The sequence below is a fragment of the Nelumbo lutea genome, chromosome 4, assembly GCF_056320005.1.
Source record: "Nelumbo lutea isolate HS-2025 chromosome 4, American lotus-T2T, whole genome shotgun sequence".
Lineage (NCBI taxonomy): Eukaryota > Viridiplantae > Streptophyta > Magnoliopsida > Proteales > Nelumbonaceae > Nelumbo > Nelumbo lutea.
In genome coordinates, this window is record NC_142687.1 from 55,459,714 (window position 1) to 55,481,803 (window position 22,090).

Genomic DNA, 22,090 nt, shown 5'->3' on the forward strand with positions numbered 1-22,090 from the left:
TTCAGTGGGTCAGCAGATCAGCAAATGCAATGGCTGATTCTCTAGCCAAGCAAAGGGTATCAAGAGGAGATCTATTTTTGGCTACCTTGTAACTGTGTTTCAGGCTTGTGTTTGTTTAGTGTTTATGTTTCAGTCCTTGGGGGAGGTAACACCTTGTGCTCCTAGGTTGACTGTACTTTCTTTATTTGAATTACTAAAACTACTCTCACTTATCGAAAAAAAAAAGAACAAGTTTTCTTCTTTATTTATCTTCAAAAAAATGGGGAGGTTTTCTGAGATCCTAGGTTTGTTCAGAGCCATGATCAAGAGACTTAGGTTGTGACTTCTGAGATCCTAGGTTCTGTTCAGAGAAGTTTGTAGACTTAGGTTGGTTGCTCTCAGCGGTGTGGGCTTAAGAACACCATTAAGGTCCTTTGGTGGGAGTTGGTAGTGGTTGATTGGCAATAAAGGATCCTAGTTAATTGAACAAGTACTTCAATGTTGTGATGGTATTTACCAAGCTTTTGGTGGGAACAGGATGTGGTAATGTTGCCATAGATTCTTAATAGCTGTATGTTTACTATTTTCTAAAGGTGGTGGTCTATTTTACATAGCAACTTTTCTATTGGGGTTGTTGTGCAGGGATAGTTCTTTTTGTTGCTGCTTCCTGATTTTTCTATTTTGTTTGTATGACCTTTATGTGCTTGCTGTTGGTGTACCATATTCCCTTGAACTAAAAGAATGATATTTAGAGAGCTTAAAGCAAGTCATTTGTACGAATATCTTCTAGCCCTCAGCCCATTTCTTCCAGAGATATATTCTTTATGGCCTTATTTTTTGGGGGTCCTAAGGCAAAAATCTTCTGGAATGTTTTTTTTTAGGTGGTTTGGGGGGGGGGGGTTAACTGGTAAGGAATAGAAAAAGATTTTGGAATCATAGAGGTCATGTGTGGATGTTGGATTCCTTGTTTTTGATTGGGTTTTGCTGCTAACAGTCTTTGAAGATGTGGTATAAAATTAATGGACTGCCTAGTGCATTATTGAATATGATACATAGGCTCGAAAAAGTTCTATTTCTTTTTAGTCTGATGTCAGGAGATGGTTTTTAAGATTTTCTTTTATGGTTCTCTCTGCCATGTTACTATAAAGATTTTCTTTTATTCAATTTTAATATTTTATCACTTTACTATAAACAAGGCTTGTTCCCATAGACTTGTAATGTGAGACATATGAACAAGTCAACTTTCTATGGACTGAGAGATACTTGGATCTTACTTATCTTCCTTGATTCAATGGTTTCATGCTTCTGCCCTTTATGTGAACATGCTGAACAGCTGAGTAGAAAGATTGATTCATTCCTGCATCTGATTTATTTTCCATGAACTAGATGGCTTTATGCTTCTGCTCAACTAGCATAAAGCCATCCGACTCCACAGATTTTAGAATTTTTGGGTGCTAGGATATTGATATTGTTGTAGGTCTCTTAAGAATATGGTTTTAAACTTTTAATATTTCTAGAAAATTTCTCTTATTTCAGAATTACTACTATGGTAACTTTTAGACATACTATTCATAGTAATTCCCACATTTATAATTTATACGGAACTTGCGATATGCTATTTTTAGTAATTTATGATATCCTTACATTAAGTTAGTCTAAGTAGGATTATTAAAGTTTTGTCAGAGTTGTTTTGAAGTTGGAGCGTCCCTATGGGTTTACCTATGGATTTGCTTTAATTTTAAAGCAATTAGAAGTTGATTTGGGTCTGTTTTCTAGTTAAAATTGGAGTCTGTAATGGGACATCCCGAGTTCATAAGTTGAGTCTATAGATAGTCATTATAATTGCAATTAAGGAAGAGTTATTTGACAATATAAAGTTTGGTTTGGTGAATTATGGTTGTTGCCATGTATTTTTCTCTTTTTTTCTCCCTCATTCTCACCTATTTCTTCTTCTACGCGATTATCTTTTTGCTGTTACTTTACAACTAGAGTTCCCTCTATTCCTAACTTCTTGCCCGTTATTTGATAGACAGAAAGCTGAGTACTTTCTTTTCCATCCTTATTTAAACACCCCTAACATCTCCTTCACCCCATAAAGCTTGCCACCAGATCTGAAATTTGTAGGACCTCTATCCTGTCCTACATCAAGTTTTGACGCAAAATAAATATGTTCAAAATTTAGATCACTAATGTAATCTCATATCGAAGTAAATATAGATTGCAAATGTGCAAAAAAGAATGATATAGAACATTCATTTAACAACAGGGTTGGATAGACTGAGATAGGGGTGAAAGCTTTAGTTTTTCAAAGAAAAGTGCAACCTTGATGGTTTGTGTAGCAACACGATACCAGCACACTGTTGATTAGAAGAAGACCTACAAGAACTCCTCTACAGATATTTTATTTATTGCTATGTTTATATTTTATATATTAGAATCACAGAATCACCCCAACTATGTTTAAACATGAAATTTTAAAGCATATACAGGATAATTTTAAATAATTAGAGACAAGCAGGAAAAAATTAAGTTTTAAAACAATGTTGTTGTTGACTAGGTCAAGTGGTCATTACTGGATCAGTTGGAATGGTCCTCAACTGACTGATTGTTTGACTATTCGTTGCTTTGATAACACTCCCATTACATTATGTTTTTTATACATTAATGTGGCAATTCTGCATAAAAAAAGGAAAACTAGTTTTCAAGTCAGGATTTGTTTTTCTGTTTCCAGCTGCTTCTGTTTTAGGCAGTGTTTTATGCAAGTGGTCATTTGAGAGGCAAGTAGCATAGTCTCCCTCTATTTTTTATAAAGATGATTGAAGCTCCATATTTGAAATGTTTGCCATAAGAGTCAAGTGTGCCCTTTATGTAAATGCAACCACTGAATCATCCTTATATTCTGTTATCTGCATTGTTGTGTTGGGCACTTCCGTATTCAGTAATGGAATTGCATTATAAATTCTATTTAGGGCATCTTCTCATGGATCATGGTTCTTTTCAGGCAAAACTCCCTTCTGTGTTGAGGATATATCGTGATACACTGATTGCTGATATGAAATCTGCTATTAAGACAACAGTTGCAGAGTTACTTCCCATTCTGGTTGCCCGACCTCAGGAATCTGATTTGATGACAGGGGAAAGAGCAATTGAAGGGGATGGTCAGATTCAATAGCATAATTACTATTTTCTGTTATTGAATTTTCACTTATGATTTCACGTCAAGGTTTTTAGCTTCTACAATAGTTTGTTGTTCTTCTGTTTTGTTTCTTATGACTCAGGTGGGGGCTCAACACTTGCAAGCAAGTTGCGAAACCTTTCATCCGAAAGCTTTGTTCAACTTTTGGATGCTATTTTCAAGGTTGTAAAGGTATGGTAATGCTAACTTATTTTTTTTCTTCTTTATTTATTATTTCTGATATTGTGAATATTAAGTAACCACTATGTCAAAAGAAATAACAAGGAATGGGTTGGGAAGATATCCTAGACTTAGAGTATGGCTTTGGTGGCAGAGGCCAGCCTAAAAAGAAGGGTGCTTGGCTTGCATGTACATAAACCATTTTTTGTTACTACTCAATAAAGCTAACAGTTACCATATCTTAGAGGATCATCCTCTAAGGATGTAAAATGCACTTTGGAGTTTGGATATTTTCTTCTTCTGCTTTCTAAAGGCTTTTCTCGCTTATTTCTGTCTTTGATGTGGAATTCTTGGATTGCTATTCCTTTCTTTTCTTTCTCCAATTGGTACTCTCGTTTTTTTGAGCATCATGTGCAATTCATTTTTTTTTTTGTTTTTTGATATGACAAATATTTAACTATTTTCTTTTTATTGAATTTGTAACAATTAAATTTCTTCATTGAATCTAAAATCAGGAGGAAGAGAGAGGATGTTGGGAAAGATGGAAAAGGGTCACCAAAGTGAATCACTAAAGACCATGAAGTTCTAGAGAAGTCTAGGGACTGCGCTGCATAGAAAAGTAATGAAAGATTCACTTAAAATGGTTAAGTGCATGTGATGATAGATTTATCATTTTGAAATGGATTTTAGGTGTGCTAATAGCATGTGCACTTCTAGAAATGGTAGTAGGTTACCTCCTTAATATGGTGAACCTGGATAGTCATTTGAATATGGTCATCCCTTTGTTTCAAGTGGTGTGGGGTGGGGGGAATGCATGTGTGGATCAAGTTATCTAGACTCTAGAGTATTCTTTCAGACTTGATCTACAATAGAGAACATAAAAAATTGAAAAATGTCTAGGGAGTGAAAGGATGTGTTGCCCTTGTTGTAATTGCCACAATTATCCTTAAGGGAAAGTTCTTTTTGAAATCAGTTCAGGTATTTAGATGTAAGCGGCCATTACTTGGTGTAATGGTAAAATTTTGGTCTGACAAGTGTGAGAATTTGGATTCGGGTCTGACAGTGGCCACATTGTCCTAAAAAAAGAAAAGAAAAAAAAAAACACCAATGGTTGGATCTGCTTCCAGTCCACCCCTCTCAAGATCCCAGATAGCTGGGTGGTTTTCTGGAGGGGGAGGGTTGTAAACAAACCATTGTTTGGGAAGTGGTTATATAGAGGTTCAGTAGGTAGGAGGGGACTCTGAGGAAGAATGGTTATCAACAACTTTTTTGATTGGTGTCCAGGGATGTATCATCCACATATGAAGTATTCTATGGTAAGGTATCATGAGATTTCACCATAAGGTTGTATTTGATATTAGCTTCTTGGTGGAGAATGGGAATGGGGATTAATTATGGTGTTTGAGAAAAGTTTGTTAGTTGTGCCCAAGAGCCAGATCTGCACTAAATGTCATGATTAGCCAGTACTTTCAAGAAAGATACGGGTAAATTTTTTGGTTACCTCAATTCATAAGTGTGTGATGACAAGGGCCATATACATTGGGTCGTCAGAAAATTAGATCCATTCTCTCACCATTCTCCCTTGATAACCTTTGTAGGAATTGGTTTGTGATGGTAAGAAGTTATTCTAGAAAGGAAAGAGTAACCTCAGTGTAGATGCCCCCTCTAGAAGGATATGTGAAACTAAATTTTGGTTGAAGCAGTCAAGGCAACCCGGGCCCCTTTGGAATTAGAGGGATTAGGAAAAATAAGGAAGGCCACATACTATTGCAAAGAGTCCAGATTGCATATGAGCTAAACATGGAAAGCTTGTTGATTAAAGGTGATTCTAAGCTGATTGTAGGATGGTTGAAAGAACCAAAGTCTTGATTTGGTGCTACAGAAACGAAATGAAGAAATTTAAATGGCTAACAAGAAACGTGACATTTGCTGATATGTGAGCAGATGCATCTCACACATCCCCCGGGGATGCTTGTAGTTTTTACATTATATGATTAATGAATTTCTTTTACTTATCAAAAGAAAAAATATGAAATACCCAGAAATCAAAGGTAAAGATAGTAAGCACAATAAAGTATGAATGGTTTGAAGGAATAGTGATTCCATAGCTGAGAATTGAGATCATCCCTGAATGGTGAAAACTTCATAAGCTGTGAAATGTGTTGGCAACTTGGCCTAAGTCCACACTATTCCTCAAGTCTATAGTTGGATGGTCTTGGGCCTACATTCTGGTCTGAGTTTGGTCTTTAGTTTGGCCTAACCCATAGTATTTAGGCTTCACTGGACCCAAGAACACCTGGCCTAACCAAACATAGGTCAACCTATTCCCTTTGCTATCAACGATAATGCTGGGAAAATAATAAAATTAGGGGGATAGGGTTCACAGTTCAGGAGATATGGTTGTAATATCTTTTCTTTTTTATATCGGACCATTACCCAATGCCTAACATTAGGACTGTATCCAATCCACTGGTTGTAATATTTTTTCTTTTTTATATTGGGCAATTACCCAATGCCTAACATTAGGACTGTATCCAGCCCACCCCTCCCAATACCCCAGAGAACTGGGACCAATATTGGGTTATGAACTCAAGGATTTTCATCCATTTTTTTCTGCTACACTGTAAATACTGTCTTAAGTTTGATGTAATTCCTCTATTTAGTGAATGCAGGCACATTTAATGCGGGCTGCTGAAGTTAAAAAGGCTATTGAGTGGATCATGGGCAGCCTGGATGGATGCTATGCTGCTGACTCTGTTGCTGCAGCAATTACACGGGGTGCAGCAGCTGCAGAAAAATCTCAAGAGAGTGATAGTCAACTTAATTCATATCAGCCATATTCTCTTCAGAAGGATGCTACCAAGGTTTCTTCCTTTCAGGGAAAGGCAAATGATGTTTCAAGTCAATCAAATATGTCGAAAAATTTCAGGTTAGCTTTTCTTTATTTGGTCTTTTAACCTTTTTTACAACTGACATGACTTGGTCTCTGACATTCTACTAAATACAGTCTTCGCTATTTAGAATTTTATATTATGTGCTATTTGACTTTTTTAAATGACAAGTTCATTTTATTTTTATGAAATAAATCTATGCAAATTATCACGATGTCGAATGTTTAGGAAAGGATATTTTTACATATAACTTTTATGTTTTTGTCTCAGATAATATTTTCCCCATGCATGTAAAATAATTTTTTCTTGTGATGCTTAATATAATAATTTTGTTATAAACATGTAAATAATTTTTTCTTTAGGGGTTGGTTGTGATAAAAAGGGGTTTATGCTGAAATTTTAAGGTCTTCTAAGAGGAATAATCTGTTGAAGGTTTGTGCTTCTGTAGAAATCAATAACATTTCAAAAGAAGAGAAACCTTACGTGGGTGGTAAGACCATTGAACCACTGAGGCAAATATTGTTGGATTGATAGCTATAATTGAAATGTAAAGGAATTTCCTATGATGACCTGTGGAGGAGTTGGGGAGAGGTGGCTGCTAGCTTATCTAGAAGGAATCTGTCTTCTGTTCCTTGGACTACTCCTGTAGATGATTTCATTAGGCTTAAATTTGATGGAAGCAATTGTGGAAATCCAGGCCTTTCTGGGATTGGTGTGGGGTCTTTAGAAACAAAGATGGACAAGTGGTTGCTTTATTTTCAGGTCCACCGGTGTGGGAGATTCAATCAGGGCTGAGCTTTTGGCAGTTCTACAAGGCCTACAGTTAGCAAATGAATTAAATTTTTTTTTATCAGTAAACATGTATTTTATTAAAATTCAGATTGTAAACAGTTTATACAACTTGGTGATGGGACTATTGATCCCCTTTAATCACTCTATTCTATCCCTCATTACGGTGCAGCCCAAAATAATTGCTGTCTCAATGCCCCCTGTTTTGCTAAACCGTCAGCTAGCCCATTTGCACTTCTTTGGACCCGTTTAAATTCAGCCTCAACCTCCTTTGCAATCTTCTCCACTTCCCTAATCACATGTTTAAATTAAATTTACCAGGCTAATGGTGGAAGGAGATTCCAAAACAGGAGTGGAATGGTTGCAAAACCCGAAGACAGTTATTTGGGAATACAGGGATGAGTTTAAGAAGATCAATTGGCTTACTAGCAATTTAACAGTGATTTTTTAATGGGATAGGAGATCGGCCAATGGAATGGCTGTTTTTCTAGCCAAGAAAGGGGTTATTTATTCTGGGTTCAAATGTAACTTGTACCTGTATTTTATTTGTATTCTACTGCCTTTGGATGAGTTGAATCTCTCACCTCCCCACGGGAAGCTTGTTCTGATAATTCTTTGCTGTTAATAAAATTACTTATCAAAAAAAATTCTATGCTTGAACCAGACCTGTAGAGAAGATAAGAAAACTAGAAACAAAAAAAAAAAAAAAGAGAAATTGATGTAGAGAGTTAAGGTTTAGAGGGAGGGAAGTGCATACACAAAACCAATAGATTGTTAATGCATCAATCAAAACCAATAGAAATATATTACAATTAATGTAGCAGGGATGCATAGATACTATACAATTTTATTGATAATGCATCAATCAAGAGTCCAAGACACATACTATATGGATTTTTACAAGTTAATACATTCAAAGCCATTATTATTTTATTTTCTATTAAAGTCCAAGGGACACAACATATGCAATTATTATATTAATTATTTTTTACTTTACTATTATTATTTTTAATTTTTAACATTAACAAGAAAGGCAACTAAAATTTAATTCTAATGTTTGGTAAACAATTTTTCTTTTGTAAGAAATAAATATGTTATTATAAAATGTAAATTAAAATATCAATTAATGAAATTTACAAAAATTATAATGTTAAGTTAAAATATTCAAATCTATTAAAATTTCTATGATACATATCATATGCAAATTCATAAATTTTATTTAATAAAATAATTATTCCATTATTAATATTTTTATTTCTATAGATTTTTAAAGTAAAAGAAAAAATCAATTTTTTGATATAAATGTAGGTTAGTTGATTTTATAGATTCACTTTATATTATATTCTCGAATATTTTGTAGAGAATATCTTATTTTTGTAAATAATAAATATGTTGCTATTTAATGAAAAATAAAATATCGATTAATAATTTATAAAAATTTTAACATACATATCATCTGAAAATTTATAAATTTTAGGTACTACTGTAATTATTTTATTATTACTATTTTTTTTTGTCTAAATTTCTTGAGATTAAAAACCATTTTTGATATAAATGTCTATTTTATATATCATTTATTCCTTTAGTTTAGAAAATACTAATTTTGAATATTATTCTTTTTAATCTTTAGTTAGAGTTGTTGAACACAAACATGTGTTAGTTATTTGGATTGCATGTGGACATTAAAGTTAATAAAAGTTATTTTATTTCATTTATTATCAAATGATGGAAGATGATTCAGGGGTTTGAGGATGCATTTAAGTCTTGGGCGTTGGGCCACTTGCATTCAAATCACCTAACTTGCAACTTTTTTAATAGAGATGGAATGCTTTCTATGCATATCAGTCGATATTGCCTCATATCGGTGAGTATTGTCCATTACAATGCAATACAAGCCGATACGGGTGCATATCGGCCCAATATGTGTGACTCATGGGATACAGGCCTATTCGTAGTAATCAGTACTGATACAATACAGGAATATAGCTTGCATCTTTATACTGCCAAAATTGTCTGCTTGATTTTCCAGTTAATAATTATCATCAGGGTTAGATAGTACTTATGGTGACACAAAGCAACTACCATGTGATATTGGCAAAAGTTATTTTGTTTGACTAAATTAGTTACAATCTTGATTACATGGAATCTTACCAAGTTATCCTAGATATTCTCTATGACATCACTACACATGACACACAAATCAGGGAAAGTTAATTTAGATAACAAACTCAAGTTGGAGAGCCATAAGAAGGAATTTGCTGTTAGCTTGCTATGCTCTGCTTTCATATTTTTTTATCTTTTAGAAAGTTGAATTTATGGACTTCTGGATTAGTGTCTTGTTATTTAATTTCTTTATTATATGCCTTAACTTACAGCTTGTTGTCATTTTCAGTTTTAATATATGGATAGAGATTTGTTGCTTGCTTATATAATTTCAGCATTCTAACCAGACATGATTTCTAACAGAGCCGATGTTTTGCGAGAGAATACTGAAGCTGTATTTGCAGCTTGTGATGCTGCTCATGGAAGATGGGCTAAGCTCCTTGGTGTTCGAGCTCTTCTTCATCCTAGGTTAAGAGTGCAGGAGTTCTTAAGCATATATACTATCACCCAAGATTTCATAACTGCTACTGAGAAGGTACTGTCAATCTTTGAGGAGCATTTTTAAAATTTGTGCTTATTATTTTAAACTACTTTCAAATAAACAGATTGGTGGAAGGTTGGGCTATAGCATCCGTGGAACACTACAATCACAGTCAAAAGCTTTTGTGGAGTTTCAACATGATTCTCGGGTTAGTCTTTTATGAGGTGTGAAGTGTGTTTAGCTTGTGTGAGATATGCACATTTTTGCCATTCTAACAGCTCCGATTTGTTACCCTAGATGGCAAAGATCAAGGCAATTCTTGACCAAGAGTCATGGGGTCCAGTAGATGTCCCTGATGAATTTCAAGCAATCATTGACTCAATTCTTTATTCTGAATCTCTAATGAATGGAAACCAGGCCGATGTTCCTGGAAATGTAGAAATAAGTACTGAAGGGGTCTCAAGAAATGATGGTTCAGTCGTGTTAGATACTGGAATGTCTTCTTCTGAACAGAATACTGAACAGAGTAGTTCCATTAAAACTTCATCAAATGACACCATAGAAGTCAAAACCAAGGCTGCAGAAAACCAAGACGGAACTCAAACTTCTGTTCGTTCATCCCAGAATGATGATAATAATACAAAGGAGCATGTAAAATCCACTTCTCAGACTCTTGTGTATAAAGGTGTTGGTTATCACATGGTAAACTGGTTAGTTATTCTTTCCCATGGGTATTTTAATTCTTGGTGCATCTTTCCTCCAGCTTGCTTCTATACCTTCAAATTTACAAGCCTTCAGTTTGAATTGGTTGTTTGGCATATCTACTGTGTTTCTTTCTTGTTTCTTCTTTAAATCAAATTTTGTGTGATTTCTGTAAAAGTGATGTGTCAATTAAATGTTTTTGTTCATATCTTAGAACTCAATGTGGTTTCGTTTATTCAGGTCCCTATTTGATACTGTTTTATATATGTTAGACTTAAGTCTTCCTTTTCTTTTATATACAAAAAGAACCATGCAATTGTTTGTTTCTTTTATATCAATGTACTCTGATAAAGATATTGAATAGTGTATGTGTGGAAGTAAACTAACTTCATTTATTTGTTTCTTTTTCAGTGGTTTAATTTTGCTGAAGCTGTTGTCAGAGTACATTGATATGAATAATCTTTTGCCAGCATTGTCACCTGAAATCGTGCATCGTGTTGTGGAAATTTTAAAATTTTTTAACACAAGAACCTGTCAACTTGTTCTTGGAGCTGGCGCCATGCAGGTAGATTTTATTATTGTCAGCACCAAATTGATCACATGCTTTCTAAAGAGGAAAGCCTTGTTGTTGAGTTGAAAACTGAGATAAAAGGCAAAGAGATCCTCTATGTGCAAACATATGTTTATATTTGTGTTTTGTATGGATATTGTTTATGCCAATGGGATACTACATCAAATAGAAACTTTGTTCTTTAAATTTGTCATACTCAATTTATATTACTATTTCTTTTTTGTATTAGTTTGGTTTTTGAGTATTAATCATGTCTATATTAAACAAACTTTTATGCTTCAGAGAAAATTCCATTTCCCTTAATGCTTTTTCTAATGGAGGAAAGTTTATACTATTTCAATATTTTCTGTTAAACTTCTCATCTTTGAAGAATCAAAATTTAAAAGTGAAATTGATCTGACCTTGTTGAAGCCTAATTTGAAAGTTGATTAGAAGGTCCACTCAATAAATTAGCTGATGCCTAAAATGTAGTTTCCATGCAACCACCCCCACAACAATATCATAGTGTTGCCTAATGATTCTCCCTCTCAACTTCCATGTTGCAAGGGAGTCAGTCTTTTATGTGAATATGTTTTGGCATATTATTATGTATGCTCATCAAGCGTACATCACTGATATTCTTAGTACTTTGGTTCTAGTGAACCAGTAATTGGTTTCTTCTGCTTTCTATATTAATACTATGATATCAAGTAGTAATCCTATTCTTGCTTAACTGTATTCCTTTTTATCACAGGTTACTGGTTTGAAGTCCATAACTTCTAAGCACTTGGCTCTAGCAAGTCAGGTTATTAGTTTCATTTATGCCTTTATTCCAGGTAGGTGATAACAAATCCAATATGTATTCTATCATTAGAAATTGTCACATCTGTGCTACTATTGGGCCAGAATATGCAGTAATAATATAGTTAGTTTATTACTCTTGCTATATGGTAATTTAGTTCTTGATACAACTAACTTTAGAATGATTTGCTGACACAGATTGTCAAAAATAAATAAATCTTGGAAACAGCCTCTCTGTATGTGCAGGGGTAAGGCTGCATACGTCTATCCCTCCCCAGACTGGCAGAAGCCTCGTGCACTGCACTGCCCTTTTTAGTTTACTATAAAGAAGTTGTATGGAGCACAGTGTTGGGCAGTTAAGAAACAGCATGCCCAGAAAATGAGTGGTAGAAATGCAAATGTTCAGATTGATGAGTGGTAAAATTAGAAAGGACAGGGTTAGAAATGAAGTCATACAAAGTAACCTAAGAGTAGCTCCAGCCTCCAATAGATGATAAAATGAGAGAAGGTGGATTTAGATGGTTTGATCATGTGCATAGAAGACTATCTACAGCACCCATTAGGAAAAGTGATCTCTTACTTGAAGGGGCTAGAAGAGCTATGGGCAGACTGAAAAAAGACGTGAGTGGAAGTAATAAGAAATGATTTAAGCCCCATAATTTATTGATGGATATAGCACTGAACAGAATGAAATGGTGAAACAGGACTTATATAGCCAACTCTATATAACTGGGACAAGGATTAGACGATAACAAAGATGATAAAAACAGTTCAATAAAGGAGGCATTGTGTCTTGACATAGACACAGTTTTGGACACATTGACATGGATTTGGAAATGGCCAACATATCTTGTATTATGACAAACCATAAAAGGTATAAATAATCTGATTTAGGAATGAAGATAATGAAATACAATAGTCAAGTTGCTACTATAGCTTACCACCAAAAGGTGGGGAGGAGTTGAAAAGTAAGCAATCCATACCTGAAAAGTAAGCAATCCCCTTCTGGACAGTATAATTACCTTTTTGCAGGCTTAAGAGATGGTTCACTCTTTTGTATTCTTTCTTCTTAGGGACCATTTGATAACAGATGAAGGGTCTAGACTAAATTGTTTATTGCTTTTTCTTTTTGTAAATAAGTTATTAAGGAGGTTGTGGGCTCCTCAATGGCTGAAAATGAAGTTGGATTTATTACCATAGTGTCAAATATTTTATTATTTTATTATTTTGTTTACTAAAAGACAAAACATAAGTCATTCAGTTCAACCACTATCAAAATGCTCCTTATACAACAAAAAGAGTCTTCTCTCTTATTTTCTCTCTTTGGTTTCTCTTGCTCTTTCCTTAAAATTTTTATGTCTAAAAAGCTTCTTTGTGTCTTTTGAACTTTTGATTACTGCAAGCAATCCCTTTCTATGAGCTTTTGACATGGTTCTTCTTCTTTGATTGTTACTGTTTCTTTTAATTGTAAGATTTTAGTGCATCTAATCCAGAAATTGTTTGTATTATTCTCGTATGTTTTTTCATTTTTTCAAGATATATTCTGACATTGCTTCACTGTGTATCAAAAAGAAATCAGAATAGTTCTTTTCCTGAAAGTACCCAAGTCACGTAAGGATCTATTGCTTTCTGAGATTGATCGAGTGGCTCAGGTATCTTTATACACATTCCCTCCAATCTTTCACTTCATCACTTGATTTTTGTGATAGAATTACATCATTTGAATGTTTATAAAGTCCAATAGGGAACACATTTTAAAAAACCATTTGTTTGGTGCAACATTGAAACACTAGTATATAATAAATAAATGGGTGTCACTGGTTGTCAGAGCTGCATCCAATATTGACTGACGGAGAGAGAGAGAAAGAGTTGGGAAATTTACCCCTTTAACTGAAGTAGCATAGGGAAAACTGCATAGTTGAGAAATTTGCCCCTTGTAGAGATTTGTGATTGTTTTCAACATTACAGGTTTTCTTATTTCTTATTTTGTAGCTGACCCCATACAGTTGGGACAAGGCTTAGATGATGATAATGATTAATTACTTTTGTAGTCAGATTACCTAATAATGTTGAGGAATTATTACTTGATATCAAAACATAGGGGAGTAAATACATATACAACAAAAGATTGGGATAGAGGTCCTAAATTCATCTTTTTTAATTAAAATGTTTATATATTACTATTAGAAGTAAAAAGTAGACCCTTTTGGTGATTTACATAATGTTGGCAAGTGATTAAAGAAATTTGACTTCACTAGTGGCACTCTAAGTGATTGTCATTAGTTTGATTCTTTTAATAGGTGAAAACTTAAGAGGAGCAGAGGCAATCTTTGTAAGTGATATGCAAGCTCTATTATGAATGGACATATTCAAGAACTATGGGTCAAGATTCCTACATGACTGTGCAAAGATCCTTAGTTGTCAGGTTTTGGATTGACTCCTAAATATCTAGGCCTTACTCTATTCTGCAAACCTACTCCTTCCCTATCTTTAGGGCTCCTCTGGAGGTGATGAAGAGAATATGGAAAACAAGAAGATAGTTCCTTTGGGTAACAGGGGGCACAAAAAGAGGAGCAGCCAATCAAATTGGAAATAGTGTGCAAAATGAAGGGGGAATTGGGAGATCAAGGATGCAGTGAGTAAAGAGTAGATATTATCTTTCAGGGTTGTGCAGTTATGTTGCATGATACAGACATGGGAGTTGGAATCTGACACATGTCCAAGAGTCTGACTCATTAAGATGACAAAGCATTTCATTGAATAATTCCAATCCTAGATTTATTTTCTTTGTTTTGAAGTTGCTCACTATGTTGTAACAAGTCTATAATTCTGGTAGTTAAGCCTAGAAACCTTTCCTAACCTAACCAATCTCTACCATTAGTCTTAAAATCATCCTTAAACCCTTACTATTCCATCATGGCCTTCCTAGACTAATCCTTGAGTCATTCCTATCCTACATTAATTTGCATCAAAGCTACTTGTCCAAAATCAAGTTGGTATCCTAATTATCAGTCCTACATCAACTTTCTATCTCATTTTATTCATTTCATTGATATGCAACCTATGATACCAGGATACCTATTCATGCCTGGCATACCAATGTAGGATAGAATGCATAGGCATTATAATACCAAATACTGGATACTTCTACTTCTAAAATATAACTTTGTTAAACCTTTTAAACTTTGTAAATCGGAGTATTTGAACCATGCATTTTTAGAAGCATAATTAAAATTTGGTAGGATATTTGTATTAAGAAATAAGGTTTGATTTGTTGGAGCTACTTGAGTTGGGAGCCACAGGGTTATTCAAATCTCAGCTAGGTTCATGATATTCTTCTCAATCTTTGGAAATTTGGAGCACTGTTTGCATCAAAGATTCTTCAAATATGCATGAGAAGATGAAGCACTGGAGGTGGTTCCTGAAGATAGAAGCAAAGAATCTTTTGTTTGAGGAGACTAGAATCAAGGGGAAGTTGACCCAGTAGAAAGAAAAGAGTTTCTTGGAGAGGAGATACATGAGGCTGACCTCTCTACAGACTCACAACAAAATATCTACTCTCAGTTAACCCTAATCCCACATAACTGATGGCTTAAAGAAGCAAAAGGCCAAATTTTATCAAAATTTCACACAGGCCCCTCTTCCTTCCATAAATACATACAAGTCCCTAAAATTTATTGACATTATGAATATACCCCTATAAACTCCAACATGAATGAATTTGGAGCTTTTACGAAATTGGTTAACATTACCTAGGAAAGGAAAAAGAAGTAGGTTGAATGATTTGGTGTGTTAGAAGGGGGGAAGGGCCGGTGTGTTGAAGGTCCTACGAACAGGTGGTGACCAGCAGCATTAATGACATGTCAATTATTTTGAATTTTGGGGAACTGTTTGGGAATGTGAAAGGCTATGGGAGTGAGAATGAGCTGGAGCATTTTAAGACATTGGGCCTGGTGGGCCATGAGCTTGAATGTGCTACTTTAAATAGACACGTGGAATGCCATGAAGTTGGGGTCGAGTTGTCCAAGTTTGTTCTCTGTGTCTCGCTTAAGCCTTTTGAAGCTAGGACAGGTTTTAAAGCTATGAAGAATAATTCTGATTTTGTTTCAAATGGGGTTGGGTCCATGGTTGATGAAGAACATGACCTTTTTAGTAAACACGTGAGGCCAAGATGTGGAGTTTTGATGGATGCTAACTCACATATACCATCTTCTTTGACCCCATCTCAGGGAAATTGTTGACCAAAGGAAGAATGTTATGGTTCTTAGTCCTCTTAGAGGAAGGAATAACCAGAAAGTCTGGTCAAAAACGTTTTTTGAGAGGGAGGAAAGGGGGTTAAGGTTCAAAACACATTTTGCAACTAAACATGAATGGTTGGGAAAAGAGAAGAACAAAAAGTGGGATTGGGTGATAACCAAGTTCATTGCAAGGAGGGTTCAAGTTCCTTGAGTGAAAGTGTAAGGTTGGAAACTTTGAAGGGCAAGTTACAATCAGTGGTGAAAAGGCACGAAGGTCCAAAGGAGGTAGAAGATCCTCAAGAAAGAGTTGTGACAGGGGAAAAGTTTCTGATGTTAGAGAAGCCTTTAGATCCTTTGATGGCTAAGGTAAGGAAAGGTGGTGTAGCATTAGAAGGTGATCAGTTTTCATTAGCAAAAGAAGCTGCCACTCAACAAATTAGTTCATGTGAAGGCTGGGAATTGGTAGAGCAAGAGGAATCAGCTGAGACATTAGGGGATTTAGTAAAGGTAGGCATTTTGGAAAACGATTACTGTGTCTATGAATTGGAAAATGTTTCATCTGCCCCTAAGAAAAGTAGTTGTGAGTTGGGTGGGGAAAAAGTGGGAGGCGTGAGGAATATGGACCATTATTTTTCTTGTGAGAAGGTAGATATAAGGGGCTCTGTTTTTGGTACAGAAGTATTTATCGGAAAGATAGGGGTGGACTTAGGAAGGAAGTGGAATACAAGTTCGTTGGAGGAACATAGAAAAGATGATCTTGACTCAAAGGACTCAAAAAAATCCAAAGCTTTGATGTTCAATTAGTTTACATTACCAAGGTCTTCATTTGATTGAAGGAGGGTTTGGTAGGGATTGGTTGTTGCAGTAAATAGTAGAGTATCTACGAGAGAAGGGGGTCAAAAGCTAAAGGCAGATCTAGAAATCTGCAGTTGCTTGCCTAAACATAGTAGTAGTTCGAACATTTTGGAAAAAGTAATGGACAAGAGGAACTTCGTAATCAGCTTTTGGAACTCAAAAGGAAGATGTTTTGTTAGTCGAAAAGGAGGTACAAGGGAATGAGATAGAAAGAGAGGAAGAATATGTAGAAGGGGAAGAGAATGATGAGGAAGGGATTATTGATTGGGTGAGAAAGATGGAAATATGGATTTGAAAAAATATAATGGAAACTGAAACTCAAGTGAGCAAGATTTTAGGTTTGTGCTTTCTTAGGAGGGGAAGATTTTGCAAGAATTTTTTTTTTTTTTTTTGGGAATTGGAATAGAAAGATACATTGAACTAAGAAAGCTTTATTGGGGATTTCTGCTTAGAGAAAGATTGTGGGGTTTGGGGAGGGTTAAGAGGGTTTACCTCTCCCAAGTAGATACAACTTTCCCAGTGGCCAATGAATTATTGGGATTACCCTTCGGAGGAAACCCAAGAAACGTAACTTTCTGGAACCTGGTAGTGGACAGGTTTACAAAAAGATTAGCCTCTTGGAAAAGGAATTACCTCTCTTTAGGTGGAAGACTAACTTTGATCAAGTCAACTCTGACCAATTTTCTCGTCTACTTTCTTTGAGTTTTTAAGAGACCTGTGAGGATTTATAAAAGGCTAGAGAAGTTAATGAAGGTTTTTTGTGGGAACCCAAGGAGGAAAGGAAGGACCATAGGTGTTAGATGGGAAGTGGTAAGTAGAAGTAGGGAGTTTGGTGGCTTAGGGATTGGGAACATCCAGGAGAGGAATATGGCATTGTTAGGGAAATAGTTGTGGAAATTACCAATGGACAAGGACAAACTGTGGACAAAGGTGATTATAAGCATCTATTGGCCGGTGGCAAATGGCTGGGATGTTGGAGTTTTGGCTCGAACTACTAGAGAGGCGCCTTGGAAAGTTATCCATGCCATTCTTCCATACTTCATTCACTTTGTTAGGTATAATTTGTGTTCTGGGAATTTGGTAAGATTTTGGGAACATGTGAGGTTGGGGGATTCACCACTTCAAGATCAGTTTCCTTATCTATTTACTCTGTTCAGTTGCAAAAATGAGCTTGTTTCTACCTTCTTATCCTCTTCTGGTTTTGGCCTGAAATAGATTGTGACTTGGGGTTTAGGTAGGGTTTCAGAGACTCAAATGTGGACCATGTCTTTGCTTTGATCCAAACTCTCCAAAAGGGTTTTTTGGATCCCCTCTAAGTTGGAATCTCGAATTTGGACCCTATCTTCCTCTAGTTCCTTTACTTGTTCCTCCTTTTTCAAAGCTCTATTATAACCTTCCTCTAGTCCTAGGCATTCTTTCCTTGTTAAAGAAGTGTAGGGGAAATAGATCTCGCTAAAGGTTTGGGCACTCTACTTGGAAATCTTGGAAATATTCTTGGAAAGAATCAACACTTATGACCTACTTAAAAGAAAGAAGACTGCCTTAAAAGAATTAACACTTGTCTCCTAATTGGAAATATTCTTGTTACCACTTATTAATCTCCTACCCCTTTGTTTCTTCTACTTGGGTTTGGTTTCTTTCTCAGTTTGGTTATAGGTGGACTCCCCCACCAAGTCTACAAAGCCCCTTGACTCTTCTGCTGGTAACTAGACAACGAAGAGGGGAAGAATATTGTGGAGATTATCAAGAGCACTAGTTTGTTGGATAGTTTGGAAGGAAAGAAAGCGAAGAGTTTTTTTTCTGAAAAAAGAGAGAAGTAGAGAGGCAATCATAGAAGTTATCACTTCTAGGGTTGTTCATTGGGTAAAAATTGTGGAGATATTCAAGTACATTCATACAAAGCATTGTTGTCAAGGCAAAGCCTAGGCAACAAGGTGCCCTTGGAGGCTCGCCTCGCCTAATTGCCAAGCAGTTTTGCACATTGTGTTATTAAGTACTTTTACATTCTTAATTTTTTGAGATTATAATTATAAAATATACATTATTAAACTAAAATATTCATTTTGTGTGTTTTTCTATTGGTTTCTTTTTATTATTTTCTTATTTTTTAGGGTTTAATCAACACAGACATTGCTAAATGCTGCATTGAACACTCGAACACTCGAAGACTTCAAAACCTGAACCATGAGGAAGAACTTAAAATTTTATCTAATCAACACATTTTCTTCTTCCTTCTTCCTCCACCTTTTCCTTTCTTACTTATTTTTCTTCTCATGAATATGTTGATTTTCTGTACTATAACATGAAGCTTATACTTTTTGTGAAAATTATGGATAATTATTAAGGAAATATGGTTATAGAACCTAGGGAACTACCCTAGGATATATATTTTTTACTTAAAAAATCCATAGCTTAGTTGATGCCTAGGTGCCCACCTAGGCAAGTTGGCAACAAGGCTCCCCCTTGTTGCCTAGCCTCACCTTGGCGCCTTGAAAAGTATGATACAGAAACACTGCTGAACAACTGGAAGTGGCAGCATCGGCTCCACACAGTGAAGGTAACCCTGGTCCATCAGGGATTGGTGGAGTTTTTAGGACGGAGGAAGGTTCAGTCATAGCTTTGTTCTCAGGCTCAATTGACACGGGGGACTCACTGCATGCAGAAATTGTGGCTTTGATTTTTTTTTTTTTTTTCTTAAGATCGATAGCAGAAACTTTTATTAAGAGGAATAGAAAAGAGAAAGTTACAACAGGGAGGGGTAAAATCACTTAACCCTCCCTAAAAGTAGAAAACAAGTTAAGCAATGCTCAAAAGAGATTAGCTCCCCCCCCCCCCCCTTTTTGGCCAAAGAATCTGCCATAGAATTAGCGCTCTTCTTGGACCACTGAACCTGAATTTCCATGTTCTGAATTAGCTGGTTAATTTTCTTTTTCTCATTTAAGAACTTCCACAGACTGAAATCTTCCTTCTGCAGCCAACTAACAGCCAGCCTAGAGTCGCCTCCAGCAGTTTTTTAATATTCAGTTGCTGGGCTCTTTTGATGCCCTTCCAAACTGCCAAAATTTCAGCTCTCAGAGAATCCCCCCAACCTATAGGAGCTGAATGTTAACAGGCTGATCATTGAAGGAGATTCTAAAGTGGTATTAGGTTGGTTAGGGAAGGAAGGTGATGGATTGTGGACATACATTAATGAATGAAGACACTTCAAGTGGCTACCTTGTAATGCTGTATCTACTTGGGGGAGAGTTAAGAGAGTTTACCTCTCCCCACCATTGTAATGACTATTTCTTTTTAATGAAATTTATTGTTATTGATCAAAAAAGTGCCCAAAACAAACCATCTCTTCCCACCCCTTGCTTAGCGAACGTGTATCAGCAAAGGAATTAGCACTTCTCTTCATCCCCTGCAGTTTTATTTCCATACCCTGGGCCAGCCATTTAAACTTCATATTTTCATTAGCATAGTTCCAAAACCTGTTTTCCTCTTTATGCAGCTAGCTTATCACCAATTTTGAATCACCTTCAGTAATCAGCTTTCTAATGTTTAGCTCCTGTGCCCTTTTGCATGCCTTCCATTGCCACCATCTAAATGAATCACTTATTCCAATAGAACCTGACAATAAAGCAATAACTTTCCTTTCCTCATCTCTGAAAACTCCTCTTTACCTGAAGGACCTGAATTTCCTTTACTACACTAGAAGTTCAGGACTGTTATCAGTCTTGAACCCTAATGAATCTCAAGATCAAAGATAAGAAGGAAGAAAGAGGAGAGAAGAGGAAGAGGGAGGAGAAGCAGTAGAACGCAAGGGTTGAAAGGAGGAGCAGAAGCTTGATGTTCTGCCGCCGCCACTTTAATTAATATTTATAGGTTATGCTCATTACATGGAAAGGACAGATCTGCCCTTAGTCTTTACATAACAAATGGAGTAAAACAAAGACTGAAATAAATAACAACTGAAACAACTAAATGACCAATAGCTAACCCTAGGCAGACTAGAACATCTTCTACCCTACAAACACAGTGGGACCATAGCTGTGGGGCCCACATCAGTGTTCTCTACACTCCCCCTCAAGTTGGGAATAAATGTTTATCATTCCCAACTTGGATAGATCTGCCTCTAGCTTCTTCCGTGATACAGCTTTAGTGAGGATATCTGCCAGTTGCATATTGGAGGTGATGTATGGGAGACATACTTCTTGTGATGAGACTCTCTCTCGTACAAAGTGTCGATCAACTTCAATATGTTTAGTCCTGTCATGCTGCACTGGGTTGTGTGCTATATTAATAACCGCTTGATTATCACAATACAGCATCAGGGGCTTCTCATACTCAACACCCAACTCCTCAAGTAGTGATCTCAGCCAAAGAATTTCAGCCACTCCATTAGCCATTGACCTGTACTCAGCTTCAGCACTGGATCGAGAGACAACACTTTGTTTCTTACTCCGCCAAGAAACCAGGTTACCTCCCACAATAGCATAATATCCAGAGGTAGACCTTCTGTCATCAACACTCCCAACCCAATCGGCATCCGTATAGACTTCCACCTTCATGTGGTCATTGTTCTTGAACATTATACCTCTACCCGGGCATCTCTTCAAGTATGCTAGTATTCTTTCTGCTGCTAAAAGGTGCGTGGTTCTAGGAGAATGCATGTACTGACTGATAACACTAACGGCATAACTGATGTCTGGTCGGGTAAGGCATAGATATAGGAGCTTTCCCACTAACCGCTGAGCAGCTGCCCACTCTCTGCAGTAATCCTATAGTTCTGTTCAATGGGTGTATCTGCAAGTTTGACACCCAGCTTTCCAGTTTCAGCCAAGAGATCTAACACATATTTCCTCTGAGAGACAAAGATCCCCTGCTTAGATCTAGCAACCTCAATACTCAAAAAACACCGTAGTGTACCCAGATCTTTCACCTCAAACTCTTGATGAAGGAGCTGTTTGAGGGACTCAATCTCATGGTTGTCGTTTCTTGTGACCACAATATCATCAACATAAACTGCAAGTAGTGTCAGTGACGACTCCACCCTCTTGATGAACAGTGTATGATCTGATTGGGCCTGTACATAACCGAACTTCCCAAGGGCTAGTCTGAATCTGTCGAACCAAGCTCTAGGTGACTGCTTCAAACCATACAATGCCTTATTGAGCCGACAAACTTTCTTACCTGCCTCCATATCATAGAATCCAGGAGGCAACTGCATGTAGACCTCTTCCTGCAAGTCCCCATTCAGGAAAGCATTCTTAACATCCATTTGGTACAAAGGCCAAGTGTAGCTTGCTGCAAGAGATAATAGAACCCGAATGGTGGTCATCTTGGCTACCGGGGCAAATGTCT

At 36.2% G+C, this 22,090-nt stretch overlaps 1 protein-coding gene across 1 annotated transcript in view; it reads left to right on the forward strand.

The window, feature by feature from the left end:
• The window catches only part of VPS54, an 88,042-nt gene that overhangs the window by 34,958 nt on the left and 30,994 nt on the right, over nt 1-22,090 (forward strand). The window contains exons 6-14 of the mRNA XM_088984770.1: nt 2,981-3,137; nt 3,258-3,346; nt 6,007-6,263; nt 9,481-9,652; nt 9,723-9,806; nt 9,896-10,308; nt 10,712-10,865; nt 11,605-11,686; nt 13,224-13,303. Coding sequence (XP_088840896.1) covers nt 2,981-3,137; nt 3,258-3,346; nt 6,007-6,263; nt 9,481-9,652; nt 9,723-9,806; nt 9,896-10,308; nt 10,712-10,865; nt 11,605-11,686; nt 13,224-13,303 — 1,488 coding nt within the window. The remainder of the gene's footprint in view (nt 1-2,980; nt 3,138-3,257; nt 3,347-6,006; nt 6,264-9,480; nt 9,653-9,722; nt 9,807-9,895; nt 10,309-10,711; nt 10,866-11,604; nt 11,687-13,223; nt 13,304-22,090) is intronic.